Source organism: Oncorhynchus tshawytscha, linkage group LG10 (assembly GCF_018296145.1).
Source record: "Oncorhynchus tshawytscha isolate Ot180627B linkage group LG10, Otsh_v2.0, whole genome shotgun sequence".
Classification (NCBI taxonomy): domain Eukaryota; kingdom Metazoa; phylum Chordata; class Actinopteri; order Salmoniformes; family Salmonidae; genus Oncorhynchus; species Oncorhynchus tshawytscha.
In genome coordinates, this window is record NC_056438.1 from 75,706,946 (window position 1) to 75,730,114 (window position 23,169).

At 44.4% G+C, this 23,169-nt stretch overlaps 1 protein-coding gene across 1 annotated transcript in view; it reads right to left on the bottom strand.

Moving 5' to 3' along the window:
• The window catches only part of LOC112260900 (insulin receptor-like), a 149,958-nt gene that overhangs the window by 37,019 nt on the left and 89,770 nt on the right, over positions 1-23,169 (bottom strand). The window contains exons 3-10 of the mRNA XM_042329090.1: positions 12,587-12,717; positions 10,680-10,873; positions 9,309-9,448; positions 9,039-9,183; positions 7,742-7,956; positions 7,465-7,591; positions 2,017-2,126; positions 1,489-1,620 (exon numbers count right to left, since the gene is read on the bottom strand). Coding sequence (XP_042185024.1) covers positions 1,489-1,620; positions 2,017-2,126; positions 7,465-7,591; positions 7,742-7,956; positions 9,039-9,183; positions 9,309-9,448; positions 10,680-10,873; positions 12,587-12,717 — 1,194 coding nt within the window. The remainder of the gene's footprint in view (positions 1-1,488; positions 1,621-2,016; positions 2,127-7,464; positions 7,592-7,741; positions 7,957-9,038; positions 9,184-9,308; positions 9,449-10,679; positions 10,874-12,586; positions 12,718-23,169) is intronic.

A 23,169-nucleotide genomic window follows, 5' to 3' on the forward strand; every position in this document is an offset into this window, starting at 1 on the left:
TCTAGAGACAAGGAGGGTGAAACTCTAGATCTGGGACCAGTCTAGAGACAAGGAGGGTGAAACTCTAGATCTGGGACCTGTCTAGAGACAAGGAGGGTGAAACTAAAACTACAGTAAACGACCGTTTACTTCCCTCCTTCCCTCCCTGCCTCCCTTCCCTCCTCCCTCCCTGCCGGCCTCCCTGCCCTCCCTCCCTGCCCGCCTCCCTCCCTGCCGGCCTCCCTGCCCGCCTGCCTCCCTGCCCGTCTCCCTGCCCCCCCTCCCTGCCTGCCTCCCTGCCTGCCTGCCCGCCGGGCTCTGATGGTGGTGTCCCAGCCAACACATCATGCCAGCCAGTGCTGTGCCAGGTGTGAGGCTGCATGTCATGCGGCTACACTGTAATAACACTATAATAATATGATAACACACTGTGATGTGGTTTATCAGGAAGGAGATGACACAACAGACACCTGTTGTTGATGAAACCAAAACCGGTTTGTCCACTGGAGACACACACACGCTGGGTGACACACACACACACACGCAGGATGACACACACACACACACACACACACGCAGGATGACACACACGCACACGCAGGGTGACACACACACACGCAGGGTGACACACACACACGCAGGGTGACACACACACACGCAGGGTGACACACACACACGCAGGGTGACACACACACACGCAGGGTGACACACACACACGCTGGGTGACACACACACACGCAGGGTGACACACACACACGCAGGGTGACACACACACACGCAGGGTGACACACACACACGCAGGGTGACAGACGATTTCTGAGCTCTGCTTGAGTAACTAGTGACTTCAGCCATTTGGCACAAGACAGAGAGACAATGAGACAGGGAGGTACAGGCCGTACTCTTAGCTCATCATCAACTTCCTCTTCCTTGTTCTTATATCTTTAGCTTTGACACACCTCAACAGCTAAAAGCTGAGGCAGAGGACAAGAGCCAATCTACCGTAAGTTGTAGCTCTTAGACCACTTATCCCAACCCGGGGTTTTCAAATCCCACCCACAACCCTGGAGAACCTAACCTACTAGCTGACTGACTGGTTGGATTGTCCACTCACCTATTGTCTTGATTAGGGGTTTGGGGGAGGGGAAGGCTTAAGATCACTAAATAGACAGACATGAATTAATAAAGAACTGAGAAAACTAACTCAGTGGCCTTGTGGTTAGAGTGGCGGCCTTGTGGTTAGAGTGGCGGCCTTGTGGTTAGAGTGGCGGCCTTGTGGTTAGAGTGGCGGCCTTGTGGTTAGAAGGTTGGGGATCGCTGGTCGAGTCATAACAAAGACTCTAAAATGGAACCCGATGCCTCTCTGCTTGGAACTCAGCATTAAGGACATGGATTGGAGGGAAGGCCCTGCGATAGACTAGCGTCTTGTCCGGGGGGTGTACAGTATATCTAGCTGCCTCGAGCTAATGAAACAGGAGATGGGATCAGCTATATCTCAAAGGAAGGTCTTACTGGTGGCGTCTGTCCTGACGTAGGTGATCTTGCTCTTGGCCCCGAGGACCTGGTGTTCATCAGAGGCAGAGAGCTGGGTCTTGACCATGATGGCGTACTGCGTCCAGGGCTTTAAAGCCAAGATCAAGGTACCTGGAAGGAACAATAGTATTGTTAGCTATGTGTTGCAGCACGGACACTATTGAGCCCAACACTTGTTGTTCCTACCGTACAACTACAGTGTATATGATATGATACGTTTTAATGAGTGCAAAGAGCTGCAAACTACATTTCACCATATGGACAATAAAGTCATTAGGTATCATTATTAGTATTGTTATGTGTTGCAGCACGGACACTATTAAATAGAACACTTGTTGTTACTAACATGCTACTGCAGTAAATCAGGGTACCGGGGACAATAGCATTGTTGTGTTGCAGCACGGACAATATTGAGTGCAACCCCCCCCCCCTCCCTCCCATGTTTTCAACAGTGTCTATCCTTACCAATACAGTAGTAAGACAGGAGAGAATAAAACATTACCTGGCTCCTGTTGTGCGTTTCCCTCTGTTGCCCGGGCTGGGGGTCCAGGTCAATGATCACCCAGTTGGAACCACACGCATCCTGGCCATCAAACTCTGTCACGTTGGGGTAAGGCCTGGGAGAGGGGAAGAGAGAGAGACAGTTCATACTAAAAAGGTGAATATCTCTCTCTCTCACACACACACACACACACACACACACACACACACAACCTGATAAATGTTACTATTAAGAAGCAATGTGGTTTAATTTTTGCGACCTGCGTTTTTTTAACCAATGTATTTAAGCAATAAGGCCCGAGGGGGTGTGGTATATGGCCAATATCCCAAGGCCTGTTCTTAAGCATGTCGCAACGTGGAGTACCTGGACACAGCCCTTAGCCGTGGTATGTTGGCCATATACCACAAACCCCTGGAGGTGCCTTCTTGCTATTATAAATTGGTTTACCAACGTAATTAGAACAGTAAAAATACACTTTTTGTCATACCCGTGGTATACGGTCTGATATACTACGGCTGTCAGCCAATCAGCATTCAGGGCTGGAACCACCCAGGTTATAATTTTAGATCCAATAGTAAAACAGATGGAACAGAACATCACTAATCAACAAAGTGCCACAAAAACGAGTGATACGGCTTATTTACTACTATAGTTCAGGGCTCTACGTTGACAAGGAGTACACGATGTGTTCCTAAGTAGACAAGTAGAAGCACACAAACAAATCTGGGAGATCAATTCAAGTATTTCAATTCATTTATGAATGAAATGACTTAAAGGCCATGAATAAAAGGTTTCTGGAATGATCTATGCTCAATCAAGCACAGTACACCCTTAAAAAGGTCTCCAGTCGAAAATGTTCAGCTGCCCATTTTTAAAGGGATGTGCCGTTACCGTGGTAACTGGGCACTTCCTTTTCTGTGAGGGGAAAAAGAAAATCTCAGAATTCTCTTCACAAGAAGCAGAAAGTTACAGCAAACTAACAAACTAAATGATATAACTGACCAAGAAACACGAGGACAAAGTGACACTTAACATTTCGGGTCAATTTGACTGTGTGACCACACGCCAATGTGGCTTGTGAAATAGACATTAACCGCAAATGACAAAATCTACCCGCATTCGGCGGGTGTTCTGGTCCCGACCCATAGTGTTAGCATAAAAATGAAGTGTATTTTCTCCCCTGTTTCGAGACAGGCGCATGATAATGGTCCATTCTAAATCAAAACTAATTTCACACATATATTATTTAAACCAGATTAAATGAAGAATAGTCTGACAGTGACAATATTAGCCTATTACCTGTGAATAATCCTTCCACAGGTTCACCTACGGAAACATATTTAGCCTATTACCCAGTGTAAGACAAGAAACAATGCCTTTTTAAAAACGTTTATCGAAGTTGCATACCTCATGTAGCCTAGCGCATAGGCCTATATGTTCTGATAAGGTATATACCACAACTAAAGTGGACTAATAACTTCATAAGATGAAGCACATTAATCCACTTTACAACGCGAGTAGAGTAACTGGCATATATAAGCAGTTTCCAGTTTGGGGAAGATCCTTTTCACCATAGAAAATGCACCTTCATAATAAAAGCATTATATACATAGTTATTTGTGGTCAGTTTTTTTATAATGGTGTTTTCCTGCTACTGAAACATTCGCTCTTATAGCCTAGTGGCGTGTGCACACTGCTCCACTTATCATGTGAATAAGTAGCCTGATAGTTGATCATATATCAAGCTGAACGTTCTGATCGGTTGAGTCAGCTTCATTGCATAGAAATGTGTTTTGTTGACGCTAGTGGTTGTATTAATTTGAGATCTAATCGCATCCCACAACTGTCCCAGACTATGTTTGAATTATTTATTTCTCACACAGAATATAATGTCAACTTTTGTACTCTGGGGGGAGAGTAAATGAACATAGGCTGGTGCTTTTTGCTGGTCGTTAGGCCTACTCATCTTGTTGGCTGACAAAAAGTAAATGTGAACAGTTCTTCCACCTCTGAAGTGACGCCTCAATCCCTGAGATGCAGTGCCTTAGACCGCTGCGCCACTCGGGAGGCTCAATAGACTATATTCTCTTCATATCATGTTTCTTCAGACCGGTCTAAAATAAATAATGGCTTTATTGTGAAGGTGTAGGCTATATTACATGGATTTATTGTGAAGGTGTAGACTATATTACATGGATTTATTGTGAAGGTGTAGGCTATATTACATGGATTTATTGTGAAGGTGTAGGCTATATTACATGGATTTATTGTGAAGGTGTAGACTATATTACATGGATTTATTGTGAAGGTGTAGGTAGACTATATTACATGGATTTATTGTGAAGGTGTAGGCTATATTACATGGATTTATTGTGAAGGTGTAGGCTATATTACATGGATTTATTGTGATGGTGTAGGTAGACTATATTACATGGATTTATTGTGATGGTGTAGGTAGACTATATTACATGGATTTATTGTGAAGGTGTAGGTAGACTATATTACATGGATTTATTGTGAAGTTGTAGGTAGACTATATTACATGGATTTATTGTGAAGGTGTAGAGGATATTACATGGATTTATTGTGAAGGTGTAGAGGATATTACATGGATTTATTGTGAAGGTGTAGAGGATATTACATGGATTTATTGTGAAGGTGTAGACTATATTACATGGATTTATTGTGAAGGTGTAGGTAGACTATATTACATGGATTTATTGTGAAGGTGTAGGCTATATTACATGGATTTATTGTGAAGGTGTAGGTAGACTATATTACATGGATTTATTGTGAAGGTGTAGGTAGACTATATTACATGGATTTATTGTGAAGGTGTAGGTAGACTATATTACATGGATTTATTGTGAAGGTGTAGGTAGACTATATTACATGGATTTATTGTGAAGGTGTAGGTAGACTATATTACATGGATTTATTGTGAAGGTGTAGGTAGACTATATTACATGGATTTATTGTGAAGGTGTAGGTAGACTATATTACATGGATTTATTGTGAAGGTGTAGGTAGACTATATTACATGGATTTATTGTGAAGGTGTAGGTAGACTATATTACATGGATTTATTGTGAAGGTGTAGGTAGACTATATTACATGGATTTATTGTGAAGGTGTAGGTAGACTATATTACATGGATTTATTGTGAAGGTGTAGGTAGACTATATTACATGGATTTATTGTGAAGGTGTAGGTAGACTATATTACATGGATTTATTGTGAAGGTGTAGGTAGACTATATTACATGGATTTATTGTGATGGTGTAGGCTATATTACATGGATTTATTGTGATGGTGGAGGCTATATTACATGGATTTATTGTGAAGGTGTAGGCTATATTACATGGATTTATTGTGAAGGTGTAGGCTATATTACATGGATTTATTGTGAAGGTGTAGGCTATATTACATGGATTTATTGTGAAGGTGTAGGCTATATTACATGGATTTATTGTGAAGGTGTAGGCTATATTACATGGATTTATTGTGAAGGTGTAGGCTATATTACATGGATTTATTGTGAAGGTGTAGGCTATATTACATGGATTTATTGTGAAGGTGTAGGCTATATTACATGGATTTATTGTGAAGGTGTAGGCTATATTACATGGATTTATTGTGAAGGTGGAGGCTATATTACATGGATTTATTGTGAAGGTAATCTCAATCTCAACCACACTGCACACTGCCCTAACCCATCTGGACAAGAGGAATACCTATGTGAGAATGCTGTTCATCGACTACAGCTCGGCATTCAACACCATAGTACCCTCCAAGCTCGTCATCAAGCTCGAGACCCTGGGTCTCGACCCCGCCCTGTGCAACTGGGTACTGGACTTCCTGACGGGCCGCCCCCAGGTGGTGAGGGTAGGCAACAACATCTCCTCCCCGCTGATCCTCAACACTGGGGCCCCACAAGGGTGCGTTCTGAGCCCTCTCCTGTACTCCCTGTTCACCCACGACTGCGTGGCCACGCACGCCTCCAACTCAATCATCAAGTTTGCGGACGACACAACAGTGGTAGGCTTGATTACCAACAACGACGAGACGGCCTACAGGGAGGAGGTGAGGGCCCTCGGAGTGTGGTGTCAGGAAAATAACCTCACACTCAACGTCAACAAAACTAAGGAGATGATTGTGGACTTCAGGAAACAGCAGAGGGAACACCCCCCTATCCACATCGATGGAACAGTAGTGGAGAGGGTAGCAAGTTTTAAGTTCCTCGGCATACACATCACAGACAAACTGAATTGGTCCACTCACACAGACAGCATCGTGAAGAAGTCGCAGCAGCGCCTCTTCAACCTCAGGAGGCTGAAGAAATTCGGCTTGTCACCAAAAGCACTCACAAACTTCTACAGATGCACAATCGAGAGCATCCTGGCGGGCTGTATCACCGCCTGGTATGGCAACTGCACCGCCCTCAACCGTAAGGCTCTCCAGAGGGTAGTGAGGTCTGCACAACGCATCACCGGGGGCAAACTACCTGCCCTCCAGGACACCTACACCACCCGATGCTACAGGAAGGCCATAAAGATCATCAAGGACATCAACCACCCGAGCCACTACCTGTTCACCCCGCTGTCATCCAGAAGGCGAGGTCAGTACAGGTGCATCAAAGCTGGGACCGAGAGACTGAAAAACAGCTTCTATCTCAAGGCCATCAGACTGTTAAACAGCCACCACTAACATTGAGTGGCTACTGCCAACACACTGTAAATGACACTGACTCAACTGACTCACTGTGTCAACTCCAGCCACTTTAATAATGGGAATTGATGGGAAATGATGTAAATATATCACTAGCCACTTTAAACAATGCTACCTTATATAATGTTACTTACCCTACATTGTTCATCTCATATGCATACGTTGATACTGTACTCTATATCATCGACTGCATCCTTATGTAATACATGTATCACTAGCCACTTTAACTATGCCACTTGGTTTACATACTCATCTCATATGTATATACTGTACTTGATACCATCTACTGTATCTTGCCTATGCTGCTCTGTACCATCACTCATTCATATATCCTTATGTACATATTCTTTATCCCCTTACACTGTGTATAAGACAGTAGTTTTTTGGAATTGTTAGTTAGATTACTTGTTCGTTATTACTGCATTGTCGGAACTAGAAGCACAAGCATTTCGCTACACTCGCATTAACATCTGCTAACCATGTGTATGTGACATAACATTTGATTTGATTTGAAGGTGTAGGCTATTTTTTTAACATGTAGATGTTCCTACGTTCTGCATCAGTGGCCTGTAGACTGTGTGTGGAAGCCAGGAGATGCTAAATGTGTTTTTGTTCATTAACGGTCAATTACTGTGAGACCGCAGTTATTTGCTTGACAATCACTGGCTGCCGAAATGTCAGGCATCACAGTCATGTCCAACACACACACACACAGCTGTTCTTACGCTTCCTTGTAGAAGACCATGAAGCCCAGCAGGTCTCTGAAGTCGGGAGGCCAGAACGGTTCCCACTTGATCATGATCTTATCATGTGTAGCACGCACCTGAGTGAACCTTAACTCCTGGTTCTCACCTGAGAGACACACACACCGAGACACACACACACAGAGACACACACACAGAGACACAGTCACTATCAGAGGATATGGTAAGTACTATACTGTCCTAGGTCTGTGAAACACAACAGATGTGTGTGTGTGTACTCAGACTGTACGGTTCTTACAGGAGGCCTGGTCTCCGTTGGTCTTCGATACGATGTTGTTTTTGGTATGCCTGTCCCTGGTGCCCGTCACCTCCTCCATCTTGCGTATCTCTGACATGCAGAGCTTAGCATTGAGTTGAAAGAACATGCGTCCCTGCAGGATGCTCAGGTTGTGTTGGGTCCAGTCCCACAGCTGACGCAGGTTCTGGTTGTCATGTGCGTAGAACGAGTAGCCCCTTGAGAAGCAACACACACATTAAATTGATTTATTCAAACATTTAACAGATATAGCTTAAAATATAAATAGGTGGAGGTAGAAGGAGGAAGAAGAGGTGGAGGAAGAGGGGCCGGCGGGGTAAGAAGAGGAGGAGGAGGAAGAAGAGGAGGAGGAGGCGGAGGAAGAAGAGCAGGAGGAGGCGGAGGAAGAAGAGCAGGAGGCGGCGGAGGAAGAAGAGGAAGAAGAGGAGGAGGCGGAGGAAGAAGAGGAGGAGGAGGCTGAAGAAGAGGAAGAGGCGGAGGAAGAAGAGGAGGAGGCGGAGGAAGAAGAGGAGGAGGCGGAGGAAGAAGAGGAGGAGGCGGAGGAGAAGCGGAGGCGGAGGAGGAGGCGGAGGAAGAAGAGGAGGAGGCGGAGGAAGAAGAGGAGAGGCGGAGGCGGAGGAAGAAGAGAGGAGACAGAGGAAGAAGAGGAGGAGACAGAGGAAGAAAGAGGAGACAGAGGAAGAAGAGGAGAGGTGGAGGAAGAGAGGAGGAGACAGAGGAAGAAGAGGAGGAGACAGAGGAAGAAGAGGAGAGGCGGAGGAAGAAGAGGAGGAGACAGAGGAAGAAGAGGAGGATGCAGAGGAAGAAGAAGAGGGAAAAGGCGGAGGAAGAGGAGGTGGAGGAAGAAGAGGAAGAGGTGGAGGAAGAAGAGGAGGTGGCAGAGGAAGAAGAAGCAGAAGAGGAGGAGGTGGTGGAGGAGGAGGAAGAAGAGGAGGAGGTGGCGGAGGAGGAGGCAGAAGAGGAGGTGGCGGAGGAGGAGGCAGAAGAGGGGGTGGCGGAGGAGGGGGCAGAAGAGGAGGTGGCGGAGGAGGAGGCAGAAGAGGGGGTGGCGGAGGAGGGGGCAGAAGAGGAGGTGGCGGAGGAGGGGGCAGAAGAGGAGGAGGAGGTGGCGGAGGAGGGGGCAGAAGAGGAAGAAGAGGAGGAAGAAGAGGACGAGGTGGCGGAGGAAGAAGAGGAAGAAGAGGAGGAAGAAGAGGACGAGGTGGCGGAGGAAGAAGAGGAGGTGAGCAGAATAAGGAAGAGGAGGTGAACAGTAGGGTCAGGAAGAAAGTCAACTTACCCATCCATCAGTGTGTCCCCTCTGATGACCCGTAGGTTGCGGAGGAAAGAGAGCGAGACGAGAGCGTAGGAGCGCCGGACCTTCAGGAAGCCTGTAATCTCCTCCAGCTGTCCAAGGTTAGCCTCCAGCTCTGCTGCTATGTTATCTACACACACATACCCATCATTAACTCAAAAGTTACTTTGGAAGCGCACACACACACACACACACACACACACACACACACACACACACACAGCAGTAAGTTTAACATGAGCCCCTAATACCCACTTCCTCCTCTAAGGTTGATATCCATGCTGCCGTTGAGCACGGTGCATCCTCTCAGAGCCTGGGCTGCTGTCACAGAGTCCACCATTTTCAGGCCCATACACACCTTAGGACATAGCCCAGCACACGGAGTACAGACCAACCTGCAGGACGAGGGAGAGAGCACACATCAGATTACACACCCTCATAGGATATAGGGCATGGTTCCCCAACCCGGCGGCCTGAGGGTGATTTAATTTGGCCCCCTAAGTTTTCTGAGAAAAAAAATAAAATAAAAACAGATTGGTGGACATAAAGACTGTAAAAAGGAGGTGGTTTGGGATGAGTCTGACCGCAGAGTGAAGTAAAAGCAGCCAACAAGTGCTCAGCATATGTGGGAACTCTCAACCAGGTGAAGCTGGTTGAGAGAATGCCAAGAGTGCAAAGTCGTCATCAAGGTAAAGGGTGGCTATTTGAAGGATCTCAAATCAAATAATTTATGATTTGTTTAACATGTTTTTTGGTTACTACATGATTCCATATGTGTTATTTCATGGTTTATGTCTTCACTATTATTCTACAATGTAGAAAATAGTACAAATAAAGAAAAACCCTTGAATGAGTAGGTGTTCTAAAACTTTTAACCAGTAGTGTATGTTTTAGTCAAATATTATATCTGTTTTGGCTTCTTGCGGCCAATTTGCAGTCTACAAATGATTTGTAATTACACTGATTTCAGAAAGTATTCAGACCCCTTGACTTTTTCCACATTTTGTTACATTACAGCCTTATTCTAAAATGGATTCAATTGTTTTTTCCCCCTCATCAATCTACACGCCTGTATTATAGACGTACGTAGTAGAGTTGACATTAGTATATAGTACTGTATTATAGACTTACGTAGTAGAGTTTACAGTAGTATATAGTACTGTATTATAGACTTACGTAGTAGAGTTTACAGTAGTATATAGTACTGTATTATAGAATTACGTAGTAGAGTTTACAGTAGTATATAGTACTGTATTATAGACTTACGTAGTAGAGTTTACAGTAGTATATAGTACTGTATTATAGAATTACGTAGTAGAGTTGACAGTAGTATATAGTACTGTATTATAGACTTACGTAGTAGAGTTTACAGTAGTATATAGTACCTTATTATAGACTTAAGTGGTAGAGTTTACAGTAGTATATAGTACTGTATTATAGACTTACGTAGTAGAGTTTACAGTAGTATATAGTACCTTATTATAGACTTAAGTGGTAGAGTTTACAGTAGTATATAGTACTGTATTATAGACTTACGTAGTAGAGTTTACAGTAGTATATAGTACTGTACTATAAACTTACGTGGAGGAGTTTACAGTAGTATATAGTAATGTATTATAGACTTACGTGGAGGAGTTTACAGTAGTATACCCGGAGGGGCATTCTGGTATACAGGCTCCATTGTGGATGACGAACTGTTGGCAGTCGCTGTTCTTGCTCTGCTGACACTTGTTGTGGAGGTCCTGGCAGAAGGAGAAGGGGACGCAGCGCCAGCCCCTGTAGGTGTAGTATCCCTGCGGACAGCGGTCCACACAGGCCTCCTGGTAGTAAGGAATATGGATGAGTTAGATTAATCAATTAGTCAATTGTAAGCATCCGTATCAATTAGAACATTTGGGAATGTAAAATAACAAAATGTAGGTGATATTGGTAATAGCAAATATGACATAAGAGTTTAAATAAACAAGACTTGCTTAAACAAACAAGGCCAAAACTCCTTCCCACCTAAGCAGGCTGAAATAGCAGGCAGTCTTTTTAAACACTAGAAGAGCATTATCACATTCACAATATTATTCCGACCTCAGTGTGGATATACACATGGACCAAAAGTATGTGGGCATCTGCTGGTCCAACATCTCATTCCAAAATCATGGACATTAATATGGAGTTGGTCCCCCCTTTGCTGCTATAACAGCCTCCACTCTTCTGGGAAGGCTTTCCACTAGATGTTGGAACATTGCTGCAGGGACTTGCTTCCATTCAGCCACAAGAGTATTAGTGAGGTCGGGCACTGATATTGGGCGATAAGGCCTGGCTCACAGTCGGCGTTCCAATTCATCCCAAAGGTGTTCGATGGGGTTGAGGTCAGGGCTCTGTGTAGGCCAATCAAGTTCTTCCACACTGATCTCGACAAACAGTTTCTGTATGGACCTTGCTTTGTGCACGGGTGCATCGTCATGCTGAAACAGGAAAGGGCCTTTCCCCAAACTGTTGCCACAAAGTTGGAAGCACAGAATCGTCTAGAATGTCATTGTATGCTGTAGCGTTAAGATTTCCCTTCACTGGAACTAAGGGGCCTAGCCCGAACCATGAAAAACAGCCCCAGACTACTATTCCTCCTCCACTGAACTTTACAGTTGGCACTATGCATTTGGGCAGGTAGCGTTTTCTTGGCATCCGTCAAACCCAGATTCGTCTGTCGGACTGCCAGATGGTGAAGCGTGATTCCTAACTCCAGAGAACGCGTTTCCACTGCTCCAATGGTGGCGAGCTTTACACCTCTCCAGCCGACACTTGGCACTGCGCATCGTGATCTTAGGCTTGTGTGCGGCTGCTCGGCCATGGAAACCCATTTCATGAAGCTCCCAACGAACAGTTATTGTGCTGACATTGCCTCTAGAGACAGTTTGGAACTCGGTAGCGAGTGTTGCAATCGTGGACAGGCGATTTTAACGCGCTACATGCTTCAGCACTTGGCAATCCCGTTCTGTGAGCTTGTGGGGCCTACCACTTTGCGGCTGAGCCGCTGTTGCTCCTAGACATTTCCACTTGACAATAACAGCACTTACAGTTGACCGGGGAAGCTCTAGCAGAGCAAAAATTTGGGGGCATCCTATGACAGTGCCACATTGAAAGTCACTTGAGCTCTTCAGTAAGGCCATTCTACTTGCCAATGTTTGTCTGTGGAGATTGCATGGCTGCATACTCCATTTTCTTTACACCTGTCAGCAACAGGTGTGGTTGAAATAGCCGGATCCAGTTATTTGAAGGTGTGTCCACCTACTGTTGGCCATGTAGTGTATAGAAAACACAGAAACATCACGTTTTTGACTGCTCTGGATCTTTAAATAATGAATCATCTCTAACATCTAGAATCAGAAACACGATTGCTATGCAACAAAAGTCACACGGAATTCTTCTTGGTGTTGTGTATAGAAGCATCTACATCAGCCCCCCCCACACACACACACACACACATAAACAATCAACTAATGTAATTGTGAAAGGTGTGTTTGAAGTCATCCCAACTTTACCTGGTGCTGGAGGTTCTTGCAGGCAACACAGCTGCTGCTGTTGTGGGGCTCAGAGCAGCCTCCCAGACACTGTTCATGGCAACATTGGTGGTCTCTGGTACAGGCCCGGTGCTTACAGCTGGTGGGACACACTGTGGGAGGGGGAGGGTTTAGTAATAGGATATTTGGTAATTATAATAGTATTTGGTATATGTGTTTGACCCAGGTCAGTCAGTATTTGGTATGTATGTTTGACCCAGGTTTGCTCTGAAATCACTAAATGTTACTTTCTAACAAGGTGACCCAGGTAACACACACACTTCATCTACTGCCAATCTGGCAAGAATTACACGGCACTGTGCAAGAGCGCTCACACACACGCTAGTGTTGTCACGATACCAGAACTTTGACTTGGATACCGATAACAGGTTTAGTATCACGCTACTCGATATCAAAACAAGACCACAGCAGAAAAAGAAGGCGTATTAGCCAAAGGCACAGAACGGCCCTTAAACCAGACAGTGTCAACACCTTTTGTTTGCCAAGAATGTGACGAATACAATTTGATTTGATCAACTCCACTACTGCTCTGCTGAATCTTTTGAGTTGAACAGCATAAAATTATAAATATATTTTTTACATCCATTTTTCAGACAGCCATGTGTACATTAACAAATCAATTATACAATCACACAATCAATTTGACTTTAATTTTTAAGTCTGATAGAGACTTGTTCCTTGAGACACATTTGACAGAAGTACCGAAAGTAACAACAATTCTAATACCTAATATATTTTCCATGTTCTAGTATTGAAAAAGTACCTACATTTCGGTATACCGTGCAGCACTCACACATACACATGGTAACGTCCATTGCCATTGCTGAGTTTCAAAGCCAGTTGGTACTGGCAGTGTGTGTGTGTGTCAGCGGGAGAGAGGTAAACACCTTGCTGACTGCCTGGGTTAAATCATCTCAGGTAGCTCCGGAGCCAGATTAGATTAGGATTGGTCAACAGCCTAACGAGGGGCTCAGGTCACAGGTCAGGTCACATGAACTGAAAGGGTGTTTATGTGAGTGTGTTCTACATTAACGACTGACTGAAGAAGCATCCGCAAACACACAAACACAGACAAATATATCATCGCAGGTCAACAACAATGTAGAGCAAAACAACACCACAGAAAAGGGGCTCTGACTGACACCGCATTATACTGACTGACACTGTATTATATTATACTGACTGACACCGCAGGATACTGACTGACACTGTATTATATTATACTGACTGACACCGCAGGATACTGACTAACACCGCATGATACTGACTGACACTGTATTATATTATACTGACTGACACCGCATGATACTGACTAACACCGCATGATACTGACTGACACTGTATTATATTATACTGACTGACACCGCATGATACTGACTGACACTGTATTATATTATACTGACTGACACTGCATTATATTATACTGACTGACACTGTATTATATTATACTGACTGACACCGCATGATACTGACTGACACTGCATTATATTGTACTGACTGACACTACATTATATTATACTGACTGACACCTTATTATATTATACTGACTGACACCTTATTATATTATACTGACTGACACTGCATTGTATTATACTGACTGACACTGCATTATATTATACTGACTGACACTGCATTATATTATACTGACTGACACTGCATTATATTATACTGACTGACACTGCATTATATTATACTGACTGACACTGCATTGTATTATACTGACTAACACTGCATTATATTATACTGACTGACACTGCATTATATTATACTGACTGACACCGCATTATATTATACTGACTGACACCGCATTATATTATACTGACTGACACTGCATTATATTATACTGACTGACACTGCATTGTATTATACTGACTGACACCGCATATTATACTGACTGACACCGCATTATATTATACTGACTGACACCGCATTATATTATACTGACTGACACTGCATTATATTATACTGACTGACACCGCATTATATTATACTGACTGACACCGCATTATATTATACTGACTGACACTGCATTATATTATACTGACTGACACATTATATTATACTGACTGCACCGCATTATATTATACTGACTGACACCGCATTATATTATACTGACTGACACTGCATTATATTATACTGACTGACACTGCATTATATTATACTGACTGACACTGCATTATATTATACTGACTGACACCGCATTATATTATACTGACTGACACCGCATTATATTATACTGACTGACACTGCATTATATTATACTGACTGACACCGCATTATATTATACTGACTGACACCGCATTACCGCATTATATTATACTGACTGACACCGCATTATATTATACTGACTGACACCGCATTATATTATACTGACTGACACCGCATTATATTATACTGACTGACACCGCATTATATTATACTGACTGACACCGCATTATATTATACTGACTGACACCGCATTATATTATACTGACTGACACCGCATTATATTATACTGACTGACACGCATTATATTATACTGACTGACACTGCATTATATTATACTGACTGACACCGCATTATATTATACTGACTGACACCGCATTATATTATACTGACTGACACCGCATTATATTATACTGACTGACACCGCATTATATTATACTGACTGACACCGCATTATATTATACTGACTGACACCGCATATATATTATACTGACTGACTGACCGCATTATATTATACTGACTGACACGCATTATATTATACTGACTGACACCGCATTATATTATACTGACTGACACCGCATTATATTATACTGACTGACACCGCATTATATTATACTGACTGACACCGCATTATATTATACTGACTGACACCGCATTATATTATACTGACTGACACCGCATTATATTATACTGACTGACACCGCATTATATTATACTGACTGACACCGCATTATATTATACTGACTGACACCGCATTATATTATACTGACTGACACCGCATTATATTATACTGACTGACACCGCATTATATTATACTGACTGACACCGCATTATATTATACTGACTGACACCGCATTATATTATACTGACTGACACCGCATTATATTATACTGACTGACACCGCATTATATTATACTGACTGACACCGCATTATATTATACTGACTGACACTGCATTATATTATACTGACTGACACCGCATTATATTATACTGACTGACACCGCATTATATTATACTGACTGACACCGCATTATATTATACTGACTGACACCACATTATATTATACTGACTGACACCGCATTATATTATACTGACTGACACCGCATTATATTATACTGACTGACACTGCATTATATTATACTGACTGACACCGCATTATATTATACTGACTGACACCGCATTATATTATACTGACTGACACCGCATTATATTATACTGACTGACACCGCATTATATTATACTGACTGACACGCATTATATTATACTGACTGACACCGCATTATATTATACTGACTGACACCGCATTATATTATACTGACTGACACCGCATTATATTATACTGACTGACACCGCATTATACTGACTGACACCGCATTATACTGACTGACACTGTGAATCCTGTGTGGTTGTCTGAACTCCCTTACCAGCACAAGTGATATGCAATATCTGTGTCAACTCCCACTCCCAACATTACTCTGGTGTGTGTGTCTCTCTACTGGGATTCATTAGCGTCACAGCAGTCATGTGACATGGGGTCAGCCCTCTACGAGTACAACATGGACCTCTGTCCTTCCTTTCTGGCTGAGTGGGTGTAAGAGGGGGTGGTACAAGGAGCTAATTACAGATCACTTAACAGTATCAAATGAGGGGATTAGATACAATGTTTCTGAATGAGTAGCTAACATTGATGAGATCCTCTTGTCAGTATTTTCTCTGAATATTGGGTGTTGAATACTCTCTGCCTGTCCCCCCCACCCCCCTTCGGTCTCTCTCAGCCACACTATACACACTCCCTCCCCCATCCCTAAACACACACAAGTCACTCGCATTGCCTGCAGCCCTTCACACACACACACACACACATACATACATACATACATACATACATACACACACACACACACACAGATTCCTGATCCAGTGCTTACTCCATTCCATCGCACAGTGGCAGCTGCAGATCCACCCTCAGCTTTAACCAATGTGTTGCCTGGTAGGGGGAGCTGGCCTCTCTCTCTTTAACCAATGTGGTGGCTGGTAGAGGGAGCTGGCCTCTCTCTCTTTAACCAATGTGTTGCCTGGTAGGGGAGCTGGCCTCTCTCTCTTTAACCAATGTGTTGCCTGGTAGGGGGGGGCCTCTCTCTCTTTAACCAATGTGTTGCCTAGGGGAGCTCTCTCTCTTTAACCAATGTGTTGCCTGGTAGGGGAGCTGGCCTCTCTCTCTTTAACCAATGTGTTGCCTGGTAAGGGAGCTGGCCTCTCTCTCTTTAACCAATGTGTTGCCTGGTAGGGGGAGCTGGCCTCTCTCTCTTTAACCAATGTTTTGCCTGGTAGGGGAGCTGGCCTCTCAATCTTTAACCAATGTGTTGACTGGTAAGGGAGCTGGCCTCTCTCTTTAACCAATGTGGTGGCTGGTAGGGGAGCTGGCCTCTCTCTCTTTAACCAATGTGTTGCCTGGTAGGGGAGCTGGCCTCTCTCTTTAACCAATGTGTTGCCTGGTAGGGGAGCTGTCCTCTCTCTCTTTAACCAATGTGTTGCCTGGTAGGATGAGCTGGCCTCTCTCTGCCTGGTTTAACCAATGTGTTGCCTGGTAGGGGGAGCTGGCCTCTCTCTCTTTAACCAATGTGTTGCCTGGTAGGGGGAGCTGGCCTCTCTCTTTAACCAATGTGTTGCCTGGTAGGGGAGCTGGCCTCTCTCTCTTTAACCAATGTGTTGCCTGGTAGGGGGAGCTGGCCTCTCTCTCTTTAACCAATGTGTTGCCTGGTAGGGGAGCTGGCCTCTCTCTTTAACCAATGTGTTGCCTGGTAGGGGGAGCTGGCCTCTCTCTCTTTAACCAATGTTTTGCCTGGTAGGGGAGCTGGCCTCTCTCTTTCAGGGGAGCTGTCCTCTCTCTCTTTAACCAATGCCTGGTTGAGCTGGCCTCTCTCTCTTTAACCAATGTGTTGCCTGGTAGGGGAGCTGGCCTCTCTCTCTTTAACCAATGTGGTGGCTGGTAGGGGAGCTGGCCTCTCTCTCTTTAACCAATGTGTTGCCTGGTAGGGGAGCTGGCCTCTCTCTTTAACCAATGTGTTGCCTGGTAGGGGGGGAGCTGGTCCTCTCTCTCTTTAACCAATGTGTTGCCTGGTAGGGGAGCTGGCCTCTCTCTCTTTAACCAATGTGTTGCCTGGTAGGGGGGGCCTCTCTCTTTAACCAAGCCTAGGGGAGGCCTCTCTCTCTTTAACCAATGTGTTGCCTGGTAGGGGGGCTCTCTCTCTTTAACCAAGCTGGCCTCTCTCTCTTTAACCAATGTGTTGCCTGGTAGGGGGAGCTGGCCTCTCTCTCTTTAACCAATGTGTTGCCTGGTAGGGGAGCTGGCCTCTCTCTTTAACCAATGTGTTGCCCTGGCCTCTCAATCTTTAACCAATGTGTTGACTGGTAAGGGGAGCTGGCCTCTCTCTCTTTAACCAATGTGGTGGCTGGTAGGGGAGCTGGCCTCTCTCTCTTTAACCAATGTGTTGCCTGGTAGGGGAGCTGGCCTCTCTCTCTTTAACCAATGTGTTGCCTTGTAGGGGAGCTGGCCTCTCTCTCTTTAACCAATGTGTTGCCTTGTAGGGGAGCTGGCCTCTCTCTCTTTAACCTGTTGCCTAGGGGAGCTCTCTCTTTAACCAATGTGTTGCCTTGTAGGGGGAGCTGGCCTCTCTCTCTTTAACCAATGTGTTGCCTTGTAGGGGGAGCTGGCCTCTCAATCTTTAACCAATGTGTTGCCTTGTAGGGGAAACCCTGGCTGTGTCCCAAATGACAACCTATTGCCTGTAAAGTGCAGTGCTTTTGACCAGGGCCCATAGAGCGGTTTGAGCCAGTCACGTGTGTTTGTTTACAAAGAAGAACAACAAGCAAAATAGGAGCTTCGTGAGTTGAGGTACTTCTGCATTGCAAGGAGTGATTTAAAAATATATATATTTGTTTTATTTAACCTTTATTTAAGTAGGCAAGTACACAGCTATATACCTTATAACTATTAAATTAACAACCTAAGATGTGCCAAATAAATGTTTTCCAGCTGGGTTTTGCTAACTTGCTAATACTAGCTAAGTGGCTAATGTTAGCTAAGTGGCTACTTTTAGCTTGCAAGATTAAGCTTTTATTATTTTGTTATTTTATTTAACCTTTATTAAACTAGGCAAGTCAGTTAAGAACAATTAATTTTTTTTAAATGACGGCCTACCCCGGCCAAAACCTAACTCGGACGACGCTGGGCCAATCGTGCGCCGCCCTATGGGACTCCCATAGGGTCTCACGACCGGTTGTGATACAGCCTGGAATCGAACCAGGGTCTGTAGTGACGCTTCTAGCACTGAGATGCAGTGCCACTCTTGGTAACAGCAGCAGAGACAATCCCCTCCAGGATTAAGATCCCTGCTGCCTAATATTTGTCTTGTGCGTGCAGCAAACTGCGTTGAGATAATAATGTAATGAAACAGCAGGGAGCAGGTCTCGAACCCTCAACCTTCTAGCCCGAAGTCCAGCACGCTATCGACTGTACCGCAAAAGCATGCTCGAACGGTAGAGTCGATTTCCGCGCTTATAAACCCAGGGTCATTACACTAACTTTATGAGCTGGGTTGTCTGTCCTAGTAGTAAATGTTTGCATGCACTCGTTAGCATTTACCTAGCATCCGCTTTGAGAATTCCAGTTATCATTAGCATTATTGCTAACAACTACACGAAGTGTGGACTAGACACGAGCGCACTGTACACAACACACACAGACACTAGCCTCGAAAAACATGACCCTTGGTCAACCTCAGTGCATCACAACAAGTAAATTAAGGTTGGGTTCAGATAACCTAACCAAATTACAATTACAATGTCAACAAATCCTGCCCCATTTTACCAAGCTCCGTGTGCAAAAATCACCCTGCCGTCCACTTCGCTTTTTTAAGTCATTGAAAGGGGCTTCTCTGTTGTTTCATCGCCCCCAACCAACGTGTACAAAGGATCACGTCAGTTTGAACCTGAAAAGCCCTATAAGGATTGACCATGTAATGTATGCATATTACAGCAGGATGCACAGCCAAACTCTTATGGTTTAACGCCGATGTTAATAACTGATGTCAAAGCTAACATGCAAACATATATAACGTATGACATAATGTCCAAGATGGCGTAGCAGTCAGACGTCTTTGTCCTGTCATGTCCCTTGTATACATTTTTTTACATCTTTTGCGTCGCATATCTTTTAAAAATATTTTCCTAAACCTCAACCAGCCTCACCCAATGTGGCAAGGATCTGTTTTTTCCCCCCTAAAGTATTTCTATTTACTTCGGATCTGGAATCCCTCAACTGAAGCTAGCCAGCTAACTACCTACCAGCTATCAGTCAGCAAACCATTGCTAGCGGTCATCAGCTAACCTTTAGCTCGGAAAGCTCTCGCCAGCTCGAACAACGTGCCTCAAACCGGAGCATAACGGACCTATTATTTATTTTTTACTCCTGGCTAGCATTTCCATCCCGGAGCAAGCACCAATTAGCCTGAAGCTAGCCCGGCCAGGCCTCCTGTGCTACCACCGAAGCCCACTCCTGGCTTACAATATCTACCTTACCTTTGTCTGTACACTATGCCTTGAATCTATGCTATTGTGCCCAGAAACCTGCTCCTTTTACGCTCTGTTCCGAACGTGCTAGATGGCCAGTTCGTATAGCCTTTAGCCGTACCCTTATCCTCTGTTCCTCTGGTGATGTGGAGGTTAATCCAGGTCCTGCAGTGCCTAGCTCCACTCCCACTTCCCAGGTGCTCTCATTTGTTGACTTCTGTTACCGTAAAAGCCTTGGTTTCATTCATAAATTCAGGCTAAGGAAAACCACCAAAAACCCTGAAATCTCCATCGCTAACTATAACATTTTCTGCCAAGATAGAACTGTCAAAGGGGGCGGTGTTGCAATCTACTGCAAAGATAGCCTGCAGAGTTCTGTATTACTATCCAAGTCTGTACCCAAACAATTCGAGCTTCTACTTCAAAAAATTCACCTTTCCAGAAACAAGTCTCTCACTGTTGCTGCTTGCTATAGACCACCCTTTGCCCCCACCTGTGCCCTCAATACCATATGTTAATTGATTGCCCCCCATCTATCTTCTGAGCTCGTGCTACTAGGTGACCTAAACTGGGACATGCTTAACACCCCGGCCATCCTACAATCTAAGCTTGATGCCCTCAATCTCACACAAATTATCAATGAACCTACCAGGTAAAACTTTAAATCCATAAACATAGGCACCCTCATAGATGTCATCCTAACGAACTCGCCCTCCAAATACACCTGCTGTTTTCAATCAAGATCTCAGCGATCACTGCCTCATTGCCTGCATCCGTAATGGGTTTGCGACCAAACGACCACCCCTCATCACTGCAAACACTTCTGCGAGCAGGCCTTTCTAATTGACCTGTCCGGGGTATTCTGAAATGACATTGACCTCATCCCGTCAGTAGATGATGACTGGCTGTTCTTTAAAAGTGCCTTCCTCACCTCGCCTTCCTGCCCCACTCAAAAAATTTAGAACTAGGAATAGATAAAGTCCTTGGTTCACTCCAGACCGGTCTGCCCTTGACCAGCACATAAACATCCTGTGGCGTTCTGCATTAGCATCAAATAGCCTGCCCTGATATGCAACTTAGAAAAGCAAAGGCTAGCTTTTTCAAACAGAAATTTGCATCCTGTAGTACTAACTCAAAAAAGTTCTGGACACTGTAAAGTCCATGGAGAATAAGAGCAGCTCCTCCCAGCTGCCCACTGCTCTGAGGCTAGGAAATACTTACCACCGATAAATCCACTATAATTGAGAATTTCAATAAACATTTCTCTACGGCTGGCCATGCTTTCCACCTGGCTACCCCAGTCAACTGCCCGGCACCCTCCACAGCAACCCGCCAAAGCCCCCACCATTTCTCCTTCACCCAAATCCAGATAGCTGATGTTCTGAAAGAGCTGCAAAATCTGGACCCCTACAAATCAGCCAGGCTAGACAATCTGGACCCTCTCTTTCTAAAATTATCTGCCAAAATTGTTGCAACCCCTATTACTAGCCTGTTCAACCTCTCTTTCGTATTGTCTGAGATTCCCAAAGATTGGAAAGCTGTGGCGGTCATCCCCCTCTTCAAAGGGGGTGACAATCTAGACCCAAACTGCTACAGACCTATATCTATATCTATCCTACCCCGTCTTTCTAAGGTCTTCGAAAGCCAAGTTAACAAACAGATTAAAGACCATTTCGAATCCCACCGTACCTTATCCGCTATGCAATCTGGTTTCAGAGCTGGTCATGGGTGCACCTCAACCACGCTCAAGGTCCTAAACGACATCATAACCGCCATCGATAAGAGACATTACTGTGCAGCCATATTCATCAACCTGGCCAAGGCTTTCGATTCTGTCAATCACCACATTCTTATTGGCAGACTCGACAGCCTTGGTTTCTCAAATGATTGCCTTGCCTGGTTCACCAACTCCTTCTCTGATAGAGGTCAGTGTGTCAAATCGGAGGGCCTGTTGTCCGGACCTCTGGCAGTCTCTATGGGTGTGCCACAGGGTTCAATTCTCGGGCCGACTCTCTTCTCTGTATACATCAATGATGTTGCTCTTGCTGCTGGTGATTCTCTGATCCACCTCTACGCAGACGACACCATTCTGTATACTTCTGGCCCCTCTTTGGACACTGTGTTAACTAACCTCCAGACGAGCTTCAATGCCATACAGCTCTCCTTCCAGGGCCTCCAACTGCTCTTAAACGCAGGTAAAACTAAATTAATGCTATTCAATCACCTGCTGGACGCAGTCTATCACAGTGCCATCCGTTTTGTCACCAAAGCCCCATACACTACCCACCATTGCGACCTGTACGCTCTCGTTGGTTGGCCCTCGCTTCATACTCGTCACCAAACCCACTGGCTACAGGTTATCTACAAGTCTCTGCTAGGTAAAGCACCTGGTTAAATAAAGGTGAAATAAAAAAATTACAATAGATTTTAAAAATGACACCACATAACGCCACATATACACAGCATCCCTAACCTAGCCCACAATGTCTGCTGTGTGGATCTAGCAGTCAACAAGTCCAGCAGTCATTTGAAAGAGTAAGAACGTTTCAACGAGACAACTCAAAGGTGAAATCCATTAATGCCAAAATTATGGAATTCATTGCCCTTGACAATCAACTGTTCTCTGTCGTGGGCGATGTTGGCTTTCGCTGACTGGTCGAACACCGGTACACACTACCAAGTGCGCTATTTTTCAGATGTTGCCCTACTGGAGTTACACAGTAAAAGCATCACTGCTATTAGCTTCACGAAATACATACTATGGAACG